General features: G+C 50.7%; 1 protein-coding gene across 1 annotated transcript; it reads right to left on the minus strand.

Annotated features, from left to right (window-relative positions):
- Positions 1-10781: 10781 nt before the first annotated feature.
- Rhbdd2 (rhomboid domain containing 2) lies at positions 10782-21749 on the minus strand. The gene is made up of 4 exons (XM_036171523.1): positions 21495-21749; positions 17280-17687; positions 14128-14278; positions 10782-11321 (listed from the first exon to the last, which is right to left on the minus strand). The coding sequence occupies exons 1-4, from the start codon at positions 21670-21672 to the stop codon at positions 10973-10975; spliced, it is 1086 nt and encodes a 361-aa protein (XP_036027416.1). The 5' UTR covers positions 21673-21749; the 3' UTR covers positions 10782-10972.
- Between the last annotated feature and the right edge of the window lie 281 nt (positions 21750-22030).

Genomic DNA, 22030 nt, shown 5'->3' on the forward strand with positions numbered 1-22030 from the left:
TTGAAGCTGAAGCTACAGGCAGCTGTGAGTCACCCAACTTGGGTGCTGAGAACTGAACTCTGGTTCTCTGCAAAAGCGGCAAGTGTTTTCAATCACTCAGCCGGCTCTCCAGCCCTGGACTAGAGCATTTTGACATCCATAATCTTTTTTTGTTTGTTTTGTTTTTTGTTTTTTGAGACAGGGTTTCTCTGTGTAGCTTTGCACCTTTCCTAGATCTCGCTCTGTAGACCAGGCTGGCCTCGAACTCACAGAGATCCACCTGCCTCTGCCTCTCAAGTACTGGGATTAAAGGTGTGCGCCACCACTGCCCGGCCATAATCTTTTCTTTTTTTAAGATTTATTTATTTGTTAGGTACACAGTGTTCTGTCTGCATGTATATCTGCAGGCCAGAAGAGGGCACCAGATCCCATTACAGATGGTTGTGAGCCACCATGTGGTTGCTGGGAATTGAACTCAGGACCTCTGGAAGAGTAGCCAGTGCTTTTAACCTCTGAGCCACCTCTCCAGAGATCCATGATCTTAAAGTGTTATCACTTTACCTTGTAGAATCTTTAGTGTTCCCTCTCTCCATCTTCTTTTCTCTTTCCTTCCTTCCTTCCTTCCTTCCTTCCTTCCACCTCATCTCCTCCTTTCTTTCTCTGGAATCTTCAGTTCACTCAGACCCAGGGTGGCAAGGGCAGAGTTGAGAATCAAAGAGAGCCAAGTTGAGCTTCCAGAGTCAATGGAGAGTTTATAAAGTGTGTGTGTGTGTGTGTGTGTGTGTGTGTGTTCCTTTACTCAGACTTCCCTAGCCAGCCTAGGCCACCTAGGGAGACGTTGTCCCAAACTTGATGGGCCATGTCCTTCCTTGACCCTCATCAGAGTCACATGGAGAGACATGTGCCTCTACTCTCAGGTTGGGCACACAGGCACAGGGACCCCTGCAGAGCCTCCTCGGACAGAACGGAACCAGATTTTCTGACCACAACGAAACTTTTGTTTCTTCATGGGCTGATGAGATGGCTCAGTGGTGCTTGCTGCCAAGCCTGGTAACGGGGCAGTTTGATTCCTAGGACCAACATGGTGGAAGGAGGGAACCAACCCTCAGGGGTTGTCCTCCGACCTCCACACGCAACCTGTGGCATGCGCCCCCATAAAGAAATGCAATTGAAAATTTTTTAACTGATAAGCAAACAACCTCCCCACCGCACCCCACCCCCACTCCTGCTTTTTTTTCCTCTTTTGCTGGGACTGGACATTGAACATAGGTTCTCATGCATGCTGGTCAAGCACACTACCACTGAGACTCCCTTTTCTGAAGCTCGAGAGGGGGATGGGCAGTGTCCAGTTCTGGAAAGGTTAAGTGGCTATCCAAGCCCAAAAGCCCAAGGCTTCCCAGGGTAAAGTGCCACCTGAGCTCCATTGGGGACATTGCAACCTGACCTTCAAGTCCTTGGTTCTCAGGAAACCTGAGCCTGCCCCAGGTGCAGAGCTCCTGGGTAGGGCGGGGGGCCGTGGCCTGCAGAGAAACCTGGGCTTTTCTGTTGACTGAGGCTGCGAGGCTGGGCTGCAGGCAGGCAAGTTTGCCCCCAACATTCTGGACCCAATATGCTGGGCCACACTGGACAGAGGTCCAGGCAGGACCGGGGTTAAAGTCATGATGGTCTTCAGTGATGGAGGAGGTCGGCAACATACTTTCCTCCCTTGGAACCCCACCAGAGGGCTCCAGTGACCTTTTCAGAGCATTTATGTCCCTGGCTAAGTCAAGGACACTTTATTGCAGAAATGGTTTTTCTTTTTAAAACAAATTTTAAGCATTACAGTGTGTGTGTGTGTGTGTGTGTGTGTGTGTGTGTGTGTGTGTGTGTGTTTGTGTGTATCACACACACATGTACATGCCACAGCACGTGTGTGGAGGTCAGAAAACAACTTCTTCCACGTGGGGCCCCTGTAATTGAACCCAAATAATCAGATTTGGCAGTCTGCAGAGGGGTGAGCCAGCCCCTGCCAACCTGACACTTGGCACTATGAGCTGATATTTCCAGGAGGAAGGAAGGAAGAAAAGGAAAGCCCAGCCATCTCACTGGCTGCAGAAATGATTTCTGGCCTAGCCTGTTGGTGCAGGCCTGTCATCCCAGCTATTTGGGAGTCTGAGTCAAGAGGATCCCAAGTTCAAGGCCGGCCTGAGTTACAAAGTGAGATCAAGGACAACCTGGGTAACTTAGTGAGACCCTTAAAATGAAAAGTGAAGCTGGGCAGTGGTGCACGCCTTTGATCCCAGCACTCCGGAGGCAGAGGCAGATGGATCTCTGTGAGTTTGAGGCCAGCCTGGTCTACAGAGTGAGTTCCAGGACAGCCAGGGATACACAGAGAAACCCTGTCTTGGGGGGTTGGGGGGGCAAGAAGAGGTCTGGAGGTGTGGCTCAGTGGTAGGACACTTACAAAGTGTATGTGAGGCTTTAGGTTCCAACCCCAGGACAGGAGGGGAAGGGATGGCAGGGATGGGGGGGCGGGAGAGGTAAGGAGAGATGCAGGAAGGAGAGGAAGGAGGCAGGGAGGGAGGGAGACAGACAGGGAAGGGTTTCTATTTGGCATGGGCCTTGTACGGTCGTCAACCCCACCCGCTCCCACATTTAACCCGCTCGCCATGGCACAGTTTATACCCACTCTCTCCTTTGCCTTCTTGGGCTCTCCAGAAAGGCTGACTGGGGCCTGTTATTAGGTCTTGGCTCCCTTTCTTCAAGTCTCCCCTGGAAGGTCCAGAGCCTTCCCCTGTCTCTCCTTCCATTCCCCATCAGGTGAGGAGAGGGGCACACATGGACAGGCTGCTGGCCCATGGCTCAGGAGACCTCCCTTCCAGGGAGGGCAGCCATAGGCTCCGATGCCCCCAGCACTTGAGGCAAGACAACTGAGAGCCCTCCTTCCCCGGCAGGGCCCTTGGGTGGCAAACTTTGTTCCCTGAGAGAGGCATGTGTCACCTGAAGTCTGTCCTTCCGGCCTCTCCTGCGCTATCTTTTGTATGTACCTGAAGCTCTGGGAGGGAGCTGATGAGTCACACCCGGGTGTGGGGGACAAGGGAACAGCAAACAGGAGGTTCAAGTGTCTTGCCAGCCACAGGAATGCCCCTGGTCATTCACCAGGACCGGGGAGCGGACTGTCACCACAGGAGGCCCGGTTCACCCCTTTGCAGATGTTCCTGTGTTCAAGGACCCAGGTCCCCCCGGAGTGTGTGACCCAAAGGTTCAGACAGCCATGGGAGAGGCGGGGCTCAGACTCCCTGGCTTCCTTAGGGTACTAAGAGGGCAAATGGAGAAACCTCACAGTGACCTCTGACACAGACGGGGATCTAGCCTAAATTCCTGAGTTGGCCTCCAAGGCCTCCCGCCCTGGGCTCTATGGATCCTTCACCTCTTGGGGCCCTGTGTAGTTTCCTAGAGCCCCCTCAGGTCAGGCCTGGCTGAGGGTCTTTGCTCTAGCATGCATCCTTCGTTTTGTGTGGTGGTATTGTTCCCCAAAATATTGTGCACCCTAATAAATTTATCTGGGGTCAGAGAACAGACCAGCCACTAGATACAGAGCCAAAAATGGTGGCTAGAAAATGGGTCAGAGCAAGCCATAGCAGAAGCTGGGCAGTGGTGGCGCACGCCTTTAATCCCAGCATTGGGGAGGCAGAGCCAGGCGGATCTCTGTGAGTTCGAGGCCACACTGGAAACAGCTAGGCATGGTGACACACACCTTTAATCCCAGGGAGTGACGGCAGAAAGAGAAAGATATGTAAGACGTGAAGACCAGAAACTAGAAGCATTTGGCTGGTTTAGCATTCAGGCCTTGGAGCAGCACAGTTCAGCTGAGACCCATTCTGGATGAGGATTCAGAAACTTCCAGTCTGAGGAAACAAGACCAGCTGAGGAACTGGCGAGGTGAGGAAACTGTGGCTTGTTCTGTCTCTCTGATCTTCCAGCAATCACCCCAATACCTTGCCTCAGGTTTGATTTTATTAATAAGAACTTTAAGATTCCTGCTACAATTTTGCCTTCTTCACATTCCATCCTGAGAGGCCTAGAGGAACCCCAGGCCAGGGATAGGGAGCACCACCCCTCGTAGTCTAGTATTGGTGAAATTACTAAGGCCACTCCACGTAGTTAAAAGGGAGGTTTATTTTGTGGGGTAACTTACAAATGAAGGGATAGGTAGGTTGCAGGGTCTGGGAAAGGTATGGTGCAGTCCGGCGGTGTTCTCTGGAGAACTCTGCTCAGTCTACCTCCAGCGTCCAGGGTCCAGGCACCAAGAGAGGCCTCTCCTCTTGATCCTGGGTCTTCAGCATCCTCCCTCAGCCCTGCCTTGTGGGCGTGACCATTACGGAAGCCTCCATGGGGGTTGGAACTTCCAGGCCAAGGCTGGGATGGCTACCCACTACAGTCTAGCTGGCGGCTCTCTGCCATGTTCCACCTGGGATGGGAAAAGACTTCTACCACACCCAGACCTCCTGTTGCTCATGCCCGGCTGTCCTGAAACCAGACCTTGGTGACCTGGGTGTGTGTGTGTGTCACAGGCCCTGTGACAAGGGCTCTGTATCTACTAGATGACAGAACCAGATCCCCCAGAGAGGGAATGAGTGAGAGAAAAGGGGAGGGGGTGATGGAGTGTGGAAAGGGGAGGGAGGAGGAACATGAAATGGTAAATGTGGGGTATGTGAGTAAAGGGTGGGGAGGATCAGTGAAATGATGTGGGGTGAATGAGTGTGTCAGGGTGTGGGGGACAATGAATGAGAGAGTGGGAGGCAGAGACTGAGTGAGTTTGAAGGACCCAGTGTCATCTGGACAGGGCTCAGGCTTCTGGGAACTGGGAACCTGGATTTTGAGTCCCTTGTGGGTGGTGTGGAGAGCTCCTGTGGGCTGGAGAAGCCTAGCCCTAAGTAAGTGTGTGACTTCCCAAACTCTGTCCCAGTAAGATGTCAGGACAAGCATGGTGGTGTGCGTGCCTTCAATCCCAGCACTCAGGAAGCAGAGGCAGGCGGATCTGTGAGTTTGAGGCCAGTCTGGTCTACAGAGTAAGTTCCAGGACAACCAGGGCTACACAGAGAAACCCTGTCTCGAAAAACAACCAACCCAAACCAAAGTGTTCATGTATGTTCCTATGAGCCTGTTGTAGAATGTGCACATGTGGGATCTGTGGGTCCTGTGCTTTTGCCCGCAATGGGGCACAGTGGAGATAGGGTTATCCCCTGTGGTTTCCATAGGCAGGGGAGCTCTGATTTCCCATCCCAAGAAGCCCAGGATGCTCAGGTGTTTGGCCTCTGGAGGCTGTAGCTTGTCCCCCAAGAGGAGCAGGAATTCCATCCAGGTCAGGGCAGCCATCCAGGGGCATACTGGGTAAAGATGCTCTGACTCCACTTGAAAGCTGTAGATCAAGCATGCCCATCCTTCATAATGTAAAAATGTCTTAATTAGGGCTTCCATTGCTGTGGCAAAACGTCATGACCAAAAAGCAAGTTGGGGCCAGGTGGTGTTAATCCCAGCACTCAGGAGGCAGAGGCAGGTGGATCTCTGAGTTGGATGCCAGCCTGGTCTACCAAGCGGGTTCCAGGACAGCCAGGGCTGCACAGAGAAACCCTGTCTTAAAACACCAACACCAACAACTAAAGCAAATTGGGGAGAAAAGGGTTTTTAGCTTACATTCCCACATCACTGTTCATCTTTGAAGAAAGTCGGGACAGGAACTCAAGCAGGGCAGGAACCAGGAGGCAGGAGCTGATGCAGAGGCTGAGGAGGGGTGCTGCTTACTGGCTTGCTTCCCATGGCTTGCTCAGCTTGCTTTCTTATGGAACCCAAGACCACAAGGCCAGGGATGGCACCACCCACAATGGGCTGGGCCCTCCCCCCTTGATTACTAATTGAGAAAATGCCTTACAGCCGGATCTTATGAAGGCATTTCCCCAACTGAGGCTTCTTCCTCTGATGACTCTAGCTTATGTCAAGTTGATATAAAACCAGCCAGTCCATGTACTAATAACAACAACAACAACAAGAGACAGTGTAGGCTTGGCCAGCCTTTGGAGGTCCGAGATTCCTTGGCCAGGTGTGTAGGGAGCCCTTGAAGCTCACAGCTGTAAGCCCAGCCTGTGCACAGCTGTTATTCTGGTACTCACCAGCCGAAGCAGAGGATTTTCTGTTCCAGGTCAGCCTAGACTGTCTCATAAAACCAACAAGGCCTCAGGTGGCCTTGTCACCTGCTCTGTGGGTGGCACTGGATTCCCCAGAAGCCAGGCTTCAAGTCCAGTTTGGAGTGTTTTATTGTAGCATCTTCCCAGGCACAAAGGGACACACCACTGTGGGCCTCAGGAGTCCCAGGGCCCAACACCCACCATGAGGCTTGCCTCACTGCCCCCAGTCCCTGCTTCCTGGAGTCCCATCCTACAACCTTGACAGAGCTCGGGTGGCAGAGTGTCTGCCTACCATGCATCAAGCCCTGGCTTCAATCCCTGGTACCATGTGAATTGTAACTGGTGGGGCATGTTGAAATCCTGGTTCCCAGGAGAGGAGGCAGGAGGAGAGCAAGTTCAAGGTAATCCTTGACTCATTTACATAGTTTGAGGCCAGCCTGGGCTACATGAGACATCTTTCTTCCAAGATGTAAACCTGCAATTCTGCCAAAATCCCCAATCCCATCTATAGTAAGTAAATGGTGTTTCCTAACCACCCCTCCAGGTTTTTAATTCTTTTTGTTGTTGATGTTGTTTTTTGGTTTTGGTTTTGGTTTTGTTGTTTTTTTCAAGACTGGGTTTCTCTGTGTAGCTTTGGAGCCTGTCCTGGAACTCACTTGGTAGCCCAGGCTGGCCTCGAACTCACAGAGATCCACCTGCCTCTGCCTCCCAAGTGCTGGGTTCAAAGGCGTGTGCCACCACCGCCCAGCAAATCCTTGGTTCTTGAAATCCTCCTGATTCCCTATTGTTGGGATTAAAACCATCCACCACCGCACCAGGTAAATACTACTTATGCCCTTTAGTGCTGGGATGAAACTGAGCTTTCTAGCTTTGCCCTCTACTATTGAGCTGCACCTCCAGCCCCAGGACAATTCTTTTGTACCTGCGGTACAAGATTATGTACATGCATTTGTGGGTGTGTTCACCAATGTTGGCACTTGAGGCCAGAGGTTAATGTGGGGATATCTTCAACTGCTCTACACCTTATATTTTGAAACAAGGCCTTTCACCCAATCTAGAGCTCACAGTTCTGGCTAGACTAGCCAGCCGGCTAGTTCCAGGAATCTACCTCCCAGGACTGGGTTACAGGGACACATGGTCATGCCTGTTTATGAACACGCAGGGGATCCGAACTCAGGTCCTCAGGCTTGAACAGCAAGCATTTTACCCACTGAGTCGTCTCCCCAGCTCTCAGCATTTTTTTTTTTTTTCTTTTTTGGTCTTTTTGAGACAGGGTTTCTCTGTGTAGCCCTGGCTGTCCTGGAACTCACTATGTACACCAGGCTGACCTCGAACTCACAGAGATCCTCCTGCCTCTGCCACCACAGTGCTGGGATCAAAGGCGTGTGCCGCTGCCACTACCGCTGCCACCCGGCAAGCTATTTTTTTTAAAGATTTATTTATTTATTATGTATACAGAAGAGGGTTCCAGATCGCATTACAGATGGTTGTGAGCCACCATGTGGTTGCTGGGAATTGAACTCAGGACCTTTGGAAGAGCAGTTGGTGCTCTTAACCTCTGAGCCATCTCTTCAGCCCTGCTATTTTTTATTTATCCATTTCCTCACTGTGCTGAGTAGCCTGGGGCAGGGTCATATAGACTTTTGCTTGACAAACATTTATTGAGTGGCAGGCCCACACTCATGTCCCTGACACATATCTTCATGGCATGTGACTCCAGCCTGGGGCCAGGTAGACTCAGCTGCACAGAACACATGATTTGGCAGATGAGGGGTAAGGGTTGGGATCCCATAGGCCCTAAAGGGACTTGTGGAACACATGTGGCTGGAGGTTATCCATAGAGACAAACTATAGTTCAGACCAGATTGCAAACCCTCCACCTCTCGTTGTTCAGGTCATGCTTTTGGACCTAGAGAAAGAGTCCATTCTCTGAGATTCCAACTCAGAACCCCAAGGGAGGCAGATGTGCAGTGGCCACAAGGTAAAGGCTGCTTGCAAAACAAGTAAAATGGGAGCCTCCAGGAAGGCTCTAAGAAACAGCTCCAGGGCCTGGAGAGATGGCTCAGTGGTTAAGAGCACTGGCTGCCCTTCCAGAGGACCTGAGTTCAATTCCCAGGATCCACATGGCAGCTCACAATTGTCTATAACTCTAGTTCCAGAGGATCCAATACATACACACAGACAAAACACCAGTGCACATAAAACAAATAAATCTTAAAAAAGAAACAGCTTCAGTCTGGCCTGTGCATTGGTTCCAGATCATGGAACAGAATCCATGGGTAGCAATGCAGTGTGGGGTAGTTGCTGTGGGAAGCTGGAGTTCAGCTCTGTTGTCTGCTATGAAATCCTTTGCCTCCCTGGAGCCCATCAGTAAAGCCAGCGGCTGGAGGATCCAGAATGACCCCACAGTTCTTAAAGTCTAGCTGCCAGGGAACCAGGGTGCTTGGCATTTGCAGCTCTAGCCAGTGAGCCACCCTACGCAGGAAGGCCAGAGAAACTGGGGACACACAGACCTATCCACTCATTCATCATACCCATTTCTGGGCCCTCCAGATTTTAGCTGTCTTCACGGGAGCCCAGATGCCACCTGGGTAGCTGGTTCCTTGGCTGTGGGCTCAGTTTTCTAACCCAGATCAGGTAGTCCCATCATCAATCATGCCATCCTGTCTTCTGTCTGCTTGGGTTTCAAAAGGCCACTCTGGAGCTGGGCGGTGGTGGCACATGCCTTTAGTCCCAGCACTCAGGAGGCAGAGCCAGGCAGGATCTTTGTGAGTTTGAGGCCAGCCTGATCTACAGGGCGGGATCCAGGGAAGGCACAAAGCTACACAGAGAAACCCTGAGTTCAATTCCTAGCAACCACATGGTGGCCCACAACCATCTGTAATGAGATCTGGCGCCCTCTTCTGTATACATAATCAATCAATCAATCAATCTTCAAAAGGCCACTCCCGTGTGCTCATCTTCAGACTACCCTCTCTGGAGGAGTGGGCTTGGAGTCAGGTAATCATCTGGATTGGAATACTGGAGGAGTGGGCTTGGAGTCAGGTAATCATCTGGATTGGAATACTCAGGACTCCTCAGATCCAGCCCAGAGCAGCTTGTAGAAGTGAATGCCATGTACCACACCTAAAACATCTGTGCAGGTAGCACATGCTTCCCTCGCCCGGTACTAGAGATGGAACCCAGGGCCACTTGTATGCTAGGCAGGCACTCTACCACGGAGCCATAGCCCCTGCCCTGGAACTAGTCAGGCGGACCAGGCTGACCTTAAAGATGTAAGTGTTCTGCCTCCCAAGTGATGCAGTCAAAGGCAGGTACTACTATACTCAACTCGTGATTTTTAGAGACAAGGTCTCACTATGGAGCCTTGGATGTCCTGGAACTATGTATATAGACCAGGCAGCCTTCAAACTCAGAGATGCACTGTCTCCGCCTCTGAAGTACTGAGATTAAAGGCACCTACCACCATGCTCAGCTTATTTATTTATTTATTTTAAACATTAGCCAACTTGAGTCTCTCTTCTGGTCTTTTTTTTTTTTTTTTAATTTTTATTTTATGTGCATTGGTGTTTTGCCATGGGTGTCAGGTCCTGTTACTGGAATTACAGTTGTGAGCTGCCAGGTGGGTGTTGGGAATTGAACTCGGGTCCTCTGGAAGAGCAGTCAGTGCTCTTAACCACTGAGCCATCTCTCCAGTCCCTCAGCTTATTTTTATTAAAAAACAACAACAAAAACTTTTTGAGACAGTCTCACTAACTTGCCCAGGCTAGCCCCTTGTGGTACCCACCTCTGGGCTGACCAAATTTCTACCTCATCTTTTCCACCCACTTCCCGTCAGGTCCTCAGTGCTGATCTCCCAGCACAGGCTATATACAGACTTGATGTGACCCTTTTCGTCAGCACCCATTCCTGTTGTTCGAATCACTACCCACCCTGGGCTGACCACAAATAAGCCACACACCACTGGCAGGTTGGAGGCTGGTTTTTATACAAAGGTAACTAACTCACGGGGTGGACCACCAGCGTGTTGCGCAGGTGATCACTGTCTGCCAGAAGCCAGGACAGGGATGGCTGGAGTGGGTCAACGGTGCCACAGACTGGTACACAGACACATCGAGGACCCACGGGCACTGGGCACGTTGGAATGGTAGGGCGGGCAAGTCCCCGGCAGCCAGTGACCTTTGCACTTTCTCATGCTTAGGACACGGGATGAGGAACCACAAAACCTTGAAGCGGCTGGTGGAGCCTCCAGACTCCACGGGACCCCGGAGTGTCTCACTTCTCATGTGGCCCAGTGGCTGGCTTCAGATCCACTGTGTAGCTGAGGATGCTCTTCAACGTCTGATCCTGCACTGATCATAGCTGGGATCATAGGCATGTCTCACCATGCCCAGTTTTATTTCCCATGTCTGGAAGCTGACTCAGGAAACTACTTTCTGGAGCTGCCTTGAGGGGAAATGACAGATATATATATAGTGATATTTATCAAAGTACTCAACAGAGCTGGCACATAGAGGTATTCATTAATAATAATAATTATTTGTGTGTGTGTGTGTGTGTGTGTGTGTGTGTGTAGCTGAGGACTATGCTGGGTAAGCACTCTACCACAGTGCTCCAGTCCCAGCCACTTTTATTAATTTTCAGACAGTCTTGTTATACACAGACTAGGCTGGCCTTGAACTTGCTCTGGGGCCCAGACAGATCTTGACCCTTGGATCTATAGGCCTCAACCTCCCAAGCAGCTGGGATGACAGGCCAGCACGCCCTGGCTTCAATAAATAATTCTGAAGAAATTCCTTGCTTGGATAGGACCATCCTCTGCAGACTGGCTAGGGCATGGCGACCTTGGAAGACTCCTTGGAGCCTGTAGCCCCTGGGGTGCCCAGGGCCCCAGAATACACAGTGCCAGGACAGCTGATTGGGGAGGGAGGCTGCACCCCCTGGGAGGTCCCTGCAGAAGCGGGATACACACTGGAGGCATTGGGGTTAGGGCCAAAGTGGTTCTGCACATAACACAGGCCGGAAGCAGGCTGGTACGGAGGCAGGCTGGGCATGTGTCCCGGAGGCCAGGAGGCCAGTTTCTGCCCACTGGCATGCTGCATCTGGGTGACAGGGTGACTTGGGGTCAGATGAGGGTGGCAACTCTGTGTGGGGTAGGAGCCGGGGGCAGGGTTCAGCCTGGAAAGGAGTAAGAGAAGACACAGTCATTCTGTCGGCAGGGACAAGGTGCACCACATCATTTCCTGAGATAAGGACATGGTTGGGCATAGCCAGCACCAGGTTTCAAGGGAGGAGAAGGACCTATCTGGGTGGTAAGGGGCAGGGTTTCATGTAGCTCAGGCTTCCTTTTTTTTTTTCCCCGAGACAGAGTTTCTCTGTGTGGCTTTGCACCTGTCCTGGATCTCACTCTTTAGACCAGGCTGGTCTCAAACTCAGAGATCTGCCTGTTTCTGTCTCCCTAGTGCTGGGAATTAAATATGTGCATTATCTTCTTATTAAAATGATTTTCTGTGTGTGTGTGTGGTATTTTTGTGTGTGTGTGTGTGTGTGTGTGTGTGTGTGTGTGTGTGTGTGTATGTGGTGTGTCAGAGAACTTTCAGGAGTTAGTTCTTTCCTTCTACCATGAGGGATGTACTTCATGTCCTCAGATTTGGTGGCAGATGTCCTTATCCACAAAGCCATCTTGCTGGCCTCTTTTCTTTCTTGTTTTTAATAATCCATCTCTATTTTTACTATAACAAACCACCCAAACTCTGTGCCAAACCAACTTTCCAAACAAGATTAATCACAGAGACAAAACAACCCACGTGGCAGATTATTAGAATAAACACACGTGTCCTGTCGTAACGCTCTTGGTGACTCTGTTAGGACACCTGAAACATCATGTTCTGTTCTGATACCTGCAGCCACCAGCCACGTGAGGGACAAAGGAACACAAAGGGCTACCCATGCCACACCTGTCCGGGGTCAGACCAGGCACCAGGGGAGAGAGCTTCCCAGTGGGCAAGTGTGACTCAGAATAAAACTCTTTTTTCTGGGTCCCCAGGGGCAGGCAGCTTCATTCACTAGGAGTGTGTGAGCTGGGCTGACCCCACCCTGTTACTGTCACGTAGGACACTCCTTGAGGGGCAAGCCTGGACCTCTCAAGCCTGTCAAGTTGCTAGGAGACCCTTAACTTGCTAGGTACACACTCTCCCACTGAGCCACATCCACAACCCTTGGCTTCTTCAGATGTGGCCGGCTGAGGTGGGGTTTCACTCTATAGCTCAGATTCTAACTCCAAATCCTCTTGCCTCAGCCTCCCAAGTGCTGAGATTACAGGTGGGTCCATGCCCTGCTTCTTCCTTGGCTTTAAAAATTGCTCACTGGGCGGTGGTGGCGCACGCCTTTAATCTCAGCACTCAGGAGGCAGAGCCAGGCGGACCTCTGTGAGTTCGAGGCCAGCCTGGCCTAGAGAGTGAGACCCAGGACAGGCACCAAAACTACACAGAGAAACCCTGTCTCAGAAACAAACAATTGTTCAAAAGGAACCCGGGGACATGGCTCAGTTGGCAGAGGCGGTATGGGGAAGGAGTCCCAGCAGGCTCTTCCCTGGACTGTTACCTGGGATCACATGTCCTCTCTGGCCCCCTCTATAAAGAAGGTGTGAGGACTCAAGCTCTGGCAGCTTGCCTAGCAGGGTTTAAGAGCAAACAAGCCCGGATAGGAAAAAAAAGTCAGCCTCACCTACTCTTATTGGGGAGCCAAGAAACTCTCCTTTGGGGGAGCCAGGACACTCCTTTCCGGTTTCCTACCCTGTCACCTACTGAGCAGACTATCCGAGCATGGCTCACTGCCATAGTTCAGTGCTGACTAGGCAGTGTTAGGACTATTATCTCTCCACAAACCACTCAGAATCACATCCAAGTGTCTGTCTTTGGCCACTCCTGCTTGGTTCATTTTCTTTTTTTTTTTTTCTTTTTCTTTTTCTTTTTTTTTTCTGGAGCTGAGAATTGAACCCGGGGCCTTGCGCTTGCTAGGCAAGTGCTTGCTCTACCACTGAGCTAAATCCCCAACCCCGCTTGGTTCATTTTTACACTGGGCAGCAGCAGTGTTCAGAAGATATTTGTGCACAAATTTTTCTTTCCTGTTCACAATGAATTTCCTTTCCCCTGAATTAGGTAAGTGCTCTACCACTGAGCCACACTCCAGCCCCTCACTGGGGGATTCTAGACAGGGGCTCTACCACTGAGCCACACCCCAGCCCCTCACTGGGGGATTCTAGGCAGGGACTCTACCACTGAGCCACACCCCAGCCCCTCACTGGGGGATTCTAGGCAGGTGCTCTACCACTGAGCCACCCCCCAGCCCCTCACTGGGGGATTCTAGGCAGGTGCTCTACCACTGAGCCACACCCCAGCCCCTCACTGGGGGATTCTAGGCAGGTGTTCTACCACTGAGCCACACCCCAGCCCCTCCCTGGGGGATTCTAGGCAGGTGCTCTACCACTGAGCCACCCCCCAGCCCCTCACTGGGGGATTCTAGGCAGGGGCTCTACCACTGAGCCACACCCTAGCTTCTCACTGGGGGATTCTAGGCAGGTGTTCTCCCACTGAGCCACACCCCAGCCCCTCACTGGGGGATTCTAGGCAGGTGTTCTATTGCTGAAATAGAATTACATTACTTAGCTGCATAGAACTGAGACACCGTGTTCCCCCTCCTCTATCCGCCCAAGTGAACCACATCCTTTACCATGTCTACAGTTGTCCTTGGAATGAGATGAAGAGCGGGCCGTGGGATTATATCTGCATCCAGGTATCTTAGAACAGACAAGAGCCTCCCAAGTTCAAAGCCGACCCTGGCTTTCTGACTCAAGGAAACCAAAGGTAGGGGTGGGTGTCAGCACAGTGACAGAGCACCTGACTAGCACGAGAGAGGCCTTGGGTCCGACTCCCAATACTCAACCAACCAAGCAACCAAGCAGGCGAGGGGACTCATCACTTACTTCCGGCTCTGGGCTGCTCTTCTTTCGGCAGAAGAACCGGAGACGTACTTGAACAGGGGAATCCTCCTCATGACACTGAAGGGGAACTTCTGATCAAGCTTCAGGGCCACTCGCTCAGGGAGGTCCAGGGAGTAGCAGTAGGTGAGGCCATCTGAGGTAGGTGCATTAAGTAAAACTGAAGGCAGCGGGAACAGGGGCAGCTGACATGCCTTTGAGGACTCAGCCCCCAGGAAACAGGTGTGTGCCTCAGTCTCTGCAGAGGCCTGAACATTCCCATCCACATGCCTCACAGGAAACAATGCCACGAGTGGTGTGCATCAGAATCCACACGCACCCCGAGCCTTCCAATCATAGCCACAACTGGTTTTTCTTTCTTTTTTGGCTTTTTGAAATGGGGCTTCTCTATGGAGCTCTGTAGCCCAGGCTGATCCCGAACTCAGAGATCCACCTGCCTCTGTCTTCTGCGTGCTGGGATTAAAGGTATACACCTGTGCCGCCACCACCGCCACTGCCACCACCACCACCGCTACCGCCACCACCACCACCACCACCACCACCGCCACCGCCACTGTCGCCACCACCACCACCACCACCCAGTTTACAATCCAGGCTTAATATAACACACAGACTGGTACACTCCTGGACTGTAGCTCCAAATCAAAGGTGCTCTGCCTCAGCGTGACCAACTGAACTTCACATGGCCTTTTGCTGAGGGAGGGACATATAGGTCGCCTAGTGTGGCCTCGAACCTCAGACCCCTTGACGAGGAGGCAAGTTTCAATGCGGCTTCTCCGCAAGCATCTTCTCCATGCACCCATCACCTTTGTGTTGGCCACTCCTGAATTTTATTCCATACATATTCTGTGTGGACATGCACATGGAGGCAAGTGTGCCGCAGTGTGTGTGTGTGTGTGACTGAGTGTGCACAGAGGGCGATGGGTGAACAACTTTATGGAATTGGAATCAACTCTCCTTCCACCATGAAGGTCCTGGGGATGGAACTCAGGTTGTCAGGCTTAGCAGCAATCACTTTTACCCAGCAGGCCACCTTACGAGCCGCCCTTCAGTAAATATTACGCATCTGTTTTACGCCTGCACCAAGGGGTAAGTACAGGTTGAGTACTCCTTATCCAAAATAGTGCGGGTGAAGTATCTTGGGTCTCACGGGTTATTTGAATACCTGCATATGCATGACAAAATCCACTATGTCTCACCTGTACCTCACACAGCCTGAGGTGACTTTACACAGTATTTTGGGTGCACACAGTCAGGCCAGGTGCAGAATGTTTCATTTATGTCATAATAATGGTCAAAACATTCCAGATTCTGAAGTACTCTGGACCTCAGAATTCCTAACTGGGGAGGCTCAATCCCTAATAAATGTCAGATAAGGGTAATGCTGGCCTTGTAGCTCAGTAGGGACTTGACCAGAGGGCCTAGGTTGGATCCCCAGCCCCACCTAAAATGGATAGTTCAGGTACTAATCAGGCTGAATGTAATCCCAGCTACTCCAGGGGCTGGAGGACTGACTTCAATTTGCCACCTTAGTCAGCTCCAGGCCCAGTGAGCTACCTTCGACCTTACCTCAAAACTAGAAGAGGCCGGGTGTGTGCACACACCCACACCTTCAATCCCAGCACTTGGGAGGCAGAGGTAGGCAGATCTCTGTGAGCTCGAGGCCAGCTTGGTCTACATAGTGGAGTTCCAGGACAGCCAGAGATACACAGTGAGACCCTGCCTCAAAAAGAAGTTACCAGCCAGGCGGCGATGGTGCACACCTTTAATCCCAGCACTCGGGAGGCAGAGCCAGGTTGATCTCTGTGAGTTCGAGGCCAGCCTGATCTACAGAGCGAGATCCAGGACAGGCACCAAAACTACAGAGAAACCCTGTCTCAGACCCCCCCCCCCAAAAAAAAATTACTGTTTGAGGGCAGGGGAATCTAAAAATGGCTTCATAGTTATAAGTGCAAATTGGCTTTCTCAAGTTCAGCTCCCAGCACCCACATGGCAGCTCCTGTAACTCCAGTTCCAGGGGACTTGATATCCTCTTCTGGCCTCCTCGGTGCCAGCATGCAAGTGTACATATCCACAGACTTACCCGTAAACAAAAATAAACCTTAAAAAAAGAAAAAGCGCACACCACGAAATTTATAACTGGGGTATGGAACCAGGAATGATGGCAAATGACAGTAACCCCGGCACTCAGGAAACTGAGGTGGGTCTTGAGTTTGGGTGTAGCCTGGGCCATATAGCAAGACCTTATTACAACCCCTTTCCCTCTGAGAAAAAAGAAAATTAAGGGCTGGGATGTAGCTCGGTGGTAGAGTGCCTGTCAATCATGCACAATGCCCTGCACTTGATGCTTTTTTTTTTTTTTTTTTTTTTTTTTTTTTTTTTCAAGACAGGGTTTCTCTGCAGTTTTGTGACTTTCCTGGAACTCGCTTTGTAGACCAGGCTGGCCTCAAACTCACAGAGATCTGCCTGCTTCTGCTCCTGAGTGCTGGGATTAAAAAGGTGTATGCCACCACCGCCCGGCTCCAAGTCTTAACCCATCCATGAACATCTCCAGGTGATCCAAGTCTCAGATTCTTCCAATAAACACTGTGTGAGTGTCTGTGTGTGGAGACCAGAGGCCAACCTCAGGTGTCGATGCTCAGGAATTAGGGTCTCTCACTTGATCTGGAACCTACCAAACTAGGCTAGGAGTGGTGGACCAGTGAGCCTTGGGGACTTACCCTCTCCACCTCTGCAGTGCAGGGATCAGAGATTAAGTTCCAGGGCTATGCCTTATGTCAAGCTTGCACAAATGCTTTACTGAGGAAGCCTTCTCCCTGGCCTCCTCCAGTGAAGCTTCACACTAAAGTTAATTGAGATCACAACAAAAAAGTCAGGCCAGTATAATTAAGCTTAAACCGCCAACTGTAAACTAGATGCGTTTGAGCTGGCCTGGGCAGGCAACCATATTCGTATTTTCCAGATGAGTTCTATTCTAGGGAGGCAAGGAGAGCTGCCCAAGACTCCGAGGTTCTCCAGGCGGGAGCCAAACCCAGACTGCTTGTGTAGGAGCCCAAGACTGTGTATTTGACACCCCACACCCTCCAAGTGGGTTTGCCCTCTGGTGTAGCTGCCCTCAGCAGTTCCGGGAAGGATACATGACAGGCCGATGAGAAGGCCAGAGACATTACTCAGGAAGGAGGTCTGAGGGATGAGCCAGGAGGCACAGAGCAGCAGCCACGGCACGAGGACAGAAGGCACCACCACGCCAAACACCAGGGCCCGCCTCATCCGAGAGCGGACTGCGGTGACTCCCAGCATGGCAAAAGCCACGGGGGTGAACCCTTGGGCATCTTCCACCTCCCCCAGCTTGGACAGCGACGACACAGACTCGAATGACAGGTAGATGATGGCGGAGAAGATGGTAAAGATGAAGGTGAAGAAGCAGTGGCGGACGGTGCCCACGGTCCTCTCGAAGTTGCCAGCGAAGCGCCAGATGATGATGGCGCCACAGAGCAGGGAGATTGGATTCTCGTAGACGAAGATGTAGGTCACCAGCCTATAAACTAAAGACGGGTTTGGGTTAATGGTCCAAAGCAGTGCTGTTCTGACCAGGGGCAGCCAGGGCCCAAGCCAGCTGGGGAAGGGAGCCTTGAAGCCTGTAGCTCAGTAGGTATGGTGCTTGCCCAGTGTGTACAAAGCCCTGGGCTCCATTCCTAGCAACACACACACACACACACACACACACACACACACACACCACCACCACCACCACACTACACCACACCGGAAATGATGGTGCACATCTGTGAGTTCAGCACTCAGGAGGTACTGGCAGGAAGATCAGGAGTTCAAGGTCATCCTTGGCTACACTGTGAGTTTGAAGCCAGCCAGGTTTGAAGGACCCTGTCTCAAAAATAAAATAATAAACAGGAAAGTGAGAGAAGTGTCCACCATTCGAGGTATAAGTATATAATATATCCTCTGCTTCCTCCTGGCCCTGGAGACAAGACCAATTCCCGGGATTCAAAGCATGAGCATATAATGTAGTTTCCATTCCTTCTTGGCCCTGGAACAAAGATTGTCTAGACCAATTTCTATGTGTGAAAAAGAGAACTTTTTCTGAACTTGTCAAATGCTTTATTAACATTGTTTTAGGAATCTTTTAAAGATTCACTGTCAATTTTTGGGTCTCTGTATATGCCACCTGTGTATGTGCAGGTGCCTGTGGAGGCCAGAAGAGGGTGTCGGATCCCCTGCAGCTAGAGTTACAGGCAGTTGTGAGTGAGCTGCCCCATGTGGAGTGCTGGGAACCAGACTTGGGTCCTCTGCAAGAGCAGCAAGCTCTCTTAACCATCTCTCCAGCCCACCTTCTTTAAATGTTAATACTGACCTACCTCACTGGGCAACTGAGGGTTAACTAACTGTAAGTACTTCAGGGTGGGCTGAGTGGGGGTCAGTTAACACTGTGTGCCTATCTCCTCAGCTGCTAATTCTGGCCTCTCCTTCCATTGAGGCTGTTCAAGGGAAGAAAAAAGGAGTCATGAATGATTTTGTGGTTTATAAGGACTATAACGTTATCATTAATAACATACAGAAACTGGACGCCTTCTCTAAGAACGCATTTCCAGGTTTACAGGTGGAGCCAAGATTTATATGCCATAAGATACCAAAGAAAGTTCTTTTCTCTCTCTCTGCTGTGAGACAAGGTTTCACTATGCAGCCCTATCTGGCCTATAGCTATGTAGACCAGGCTGGCTCCTGCTTCCTGAGGGCTGGGATTATATACCTAAGTCATCACACTTGGCTTTTTTTTTTTTTTTTTTTGATTGTTTTTTTTTAAATTTATTTATTATGTATACAGTATTCTGCCTGCATGTGTCCCTGCAGGCCAGAGGAGGGCACCAGATCTCATTACAAGTGGTTGTGAGCCACCATGTGGTTGCTGGGAATTGAACTCAGAACCTCTAGAAGAGCAGTCGGTGCTCTTAACCTCTGAGCCATCTCTCCAGCTCCGAGATAAGGTTTTGGTTTTGATATATAGCCCAGGCTGGCCAGGAGCCCACAATCTTTCTGCCTCAGCCTTTGAGTGCTGGGATTACAAATGTCTGCCATCAATGATTTCCTAAGTACAGAGTTTGTTTTGTGTGATGGAAAAGCCCCACAAACCGACAGTAGTATCAGGATATAATATTATGAATGTAATAAATCAATATAATTAATGTAATTAATGAATATCATAAATATAGTTATTGAATGAAAAAAACCAAACATCCTATTTGGTTTGTACTTTTTATTTTTTCTAAATACAAGTTATCGTAACATACATAATTTTTTAAAACTTTATTGTGGGTATATGAGAGTGCATGCATGTCACGGCACCCCCTGTGGCATTCAGGGGGAAACCAGCAGGAGTCAGTTCCACCATATAGGTCCCAGGGACCAAACTGCAATTCTCATGATTGGTGACAAGTGCCTTTACCTGCTGAGCCACCTTACAGGGCTCTAATGCACTTTTTTGTTTGTTTATCTGAGACAAGAACTCACTATATAACCCTGCTGGCCTGGAACTCCTTATGTAAACCAGGCTGGCCCCGAACTCATAGAGATCCACCTGCCTCTGCCTGCCCAGTGCTGGGATTAAAGGCCTGTGCCACCACACCTGGCTCTTTAAGGTACTTATCTCTGTGGGCTGAAACCTCAACATGAGAGAGAAAGATGAAGCGATGGTGTCATTTCTTAGGAGTGTAAGATTTGGAGGGGGTCTTGGCTTTATCCTAACCAGGCTGCCTGAGCTCAGTTAAGTCCAACGACCATATCCTCACAGCTTCAATTTCCTCCTTGGGAAATATCAGGTCAAACTCGAGGCCTTCAAAGGTCCCATATCTCTACCTGTTCACGGATCCCACACTCACACAGATAGGGTGAACTACGAATGTGATGGGTGCAAGTCTGTGTCCTAGTACTCAGGAGGCTGAGGCAGGAGGATCATGGGCTTGGGGCCACCCTGGGCTACACGGTGAGTTCTGGCCATTCTGGTCTACATAAATAGCAAGACCCTGTTTCAAAGGAAAAAGGAAAGAAAGAGGGTGCGTGCCTCATCTAGATTGGCATTTAGCTGACTGTAAGAAGTGCTGCGTGGGGGGGTGAAGAGATGGCTCACAACCATCTGTAATGAGACCTGGTGCCCTCTTCTGGCCTGTAGGCATACATGCAGACAAAATAAGTAATACACATTTTTATTTTGTATACATAATAAATAAACTTTAAAAAGTGCTACATGCTACAGGTATCCAACAAAAAGGGAAGAGTTTCGGCTCTAAGCAGAAAACCCTCACACCCTAGTCAAGACTATCTCTTGAAGCCATTATTTGCTAGATACTTCCAAATTGAAATTTTGTTGTTTTTCAAGACAGGGTTTTTCTCTGTGTAGTCCTGGCTGGCCTTGAACTTACAGATTCACCTGCCTCTGCCTCCCAAGTGCTGGGACTAGAAGCATGTGCCATTCTTGCATGGACCCCAAATGAAAGGACTCACATACGTATATATCTATATAAGGGCGTGCGAATTATATATCCAAACCTTAGTTCTAAAACAGCATACTAAAAACAAAAAGCTGGGTTCCTATCTCAATATTTTGATGTACTAGCTCTGTGATTCTCTGTATTCCGCCTCAGTATCTGGTAAACAGGCAATTTAACATGGCCTGTCATGAAATCGCTGTGAGGATTACATGAAATGAACGCGCAGGCCTCTGTTACCTTGGGAGCCACTGGGGTTTCCCAGGAAAGAACGAGAAAGAAACAAAGGCTAGGAATCCTGTCTTTTACAAAAGGATGATTACAGACTTAACTGGTCTGAGAAAATTCTCTCCCCTGAGAAAACAAACACTTTACCAGGGGCAGAAGATGATGGCCCAGCCCCTTTCCTCCTTCCATGAGCTGGAATTAAGAGTCAGGGTTAAGGTAAAGGCGCAGCAGAAAATTCTAGACTCAAGAGGAAAAACCATTCATGCAGGTGACAAGAGGCGAAGTTCAACTGTCTCGATGCAGGTGAGAGACGTCGGTTCTGTTCCTGAGGGGCTCGGGCCTTCAGCAGATGGGGGTCTGTACTTACAGAACTGGAGGGGCGAAGGAGGGGGATTCACCCTCAAAATCAAAGAACGAATGAGCCTGGGGGAAGACATGCAAGGTGGCAGTTTTGGGTAGGCAAGGAATTGGCGGAAATGATGATGAGACTTTGGACGAGACTTGCTGGAGCTCCAGGCGGGGAGATCAGTGATGGGCACGGAGGCTGGGGGCGGGCTGGCAGTGAGGGATAGCTGGGGTCCCCGGGTTGAGGAAGCGCGCCATCCCCGCCCAGTCCCTGCTCACCTTGCCAGTTGCGCAGGGCCTCGGAGCGCAGCGACAGCCCCGAGGGCGCCAGAGGTGGCTGCAGCAGGAACAGGCGGGGCCCCGACACCAGCAGCGAGAGCAGGGCGGTGAAGAATGTGGCGGAGGGCACCTCGGGACACGAGCACCAGAAGCGACTCGCGGGCCCCGGGGCCGCCATGGCCGCCAGACCTTCCCGCGCGCCGCCTCGGCACTCGCCGCCCGCCTCGGCAATTTCCGCCTCCCTGCGGCGGTCTCCCCTGGCAACCGTGGAAAGCGGGCCTCTTAAGCCCCGCCCCATGGAGGAAGGACCAATCCCGTAGGGCCATCCGCCCAAAGGCGGCCGGGAGTTGTAGTTTCAGCGCGCCGTCTGAGGCTGCGCAGGCTGCCTACTCAATATTGCCAATCTTCATTTTCCTTCTATTTTCTCTCTTTACTTATTTATTTTTTTAAAAATTTAATTACATCTGTTTATTTCTTTGAGTATGGGCAAGGGACACGTGCGAGCCACGCATGTGAAGGACAGATGACAATTTAAG

The sequence above is a fragment of the Onychomys torridus genome, chromosome 22, assembly GCF_903995425.1.
Source record: "Onychomys torridus chromosome 22, mOncTor1.1, whole genome shotgun sequence".
Lineage (NCBI taxonomy): Eukaryota > Metazoa > Chordata > Mammalia > Rodentia > Cricetidae > Onychomys > Onychomys torridus.

Bases quoted from the DNA above. Each gene is read 5' to 3' on its own strand.
- Rhbdd2 (XM_036171523.1), bottom strand. From the start codon at position 21,672: ATGGCGGCCCCGGGGCCCGCGAGTCGCTTCTGGTGCTCGTGTCCCGAG. The intron at 17,688-21,494 runs GTGAGCAGGGAC...ACCCGTCTTTAG, and splicing joins GGCCCTGCGCAACTGGCAAG to TTTATAGGCTGGTGACCTAC. The intron at 11,322-14,127 runs GTAAGTGATGAG...ACTCCTTTCCAG, and splicing joins AGAGCAGCCCAGAGCCGGAA to GCTGAACCCTGCCCCCGGCT.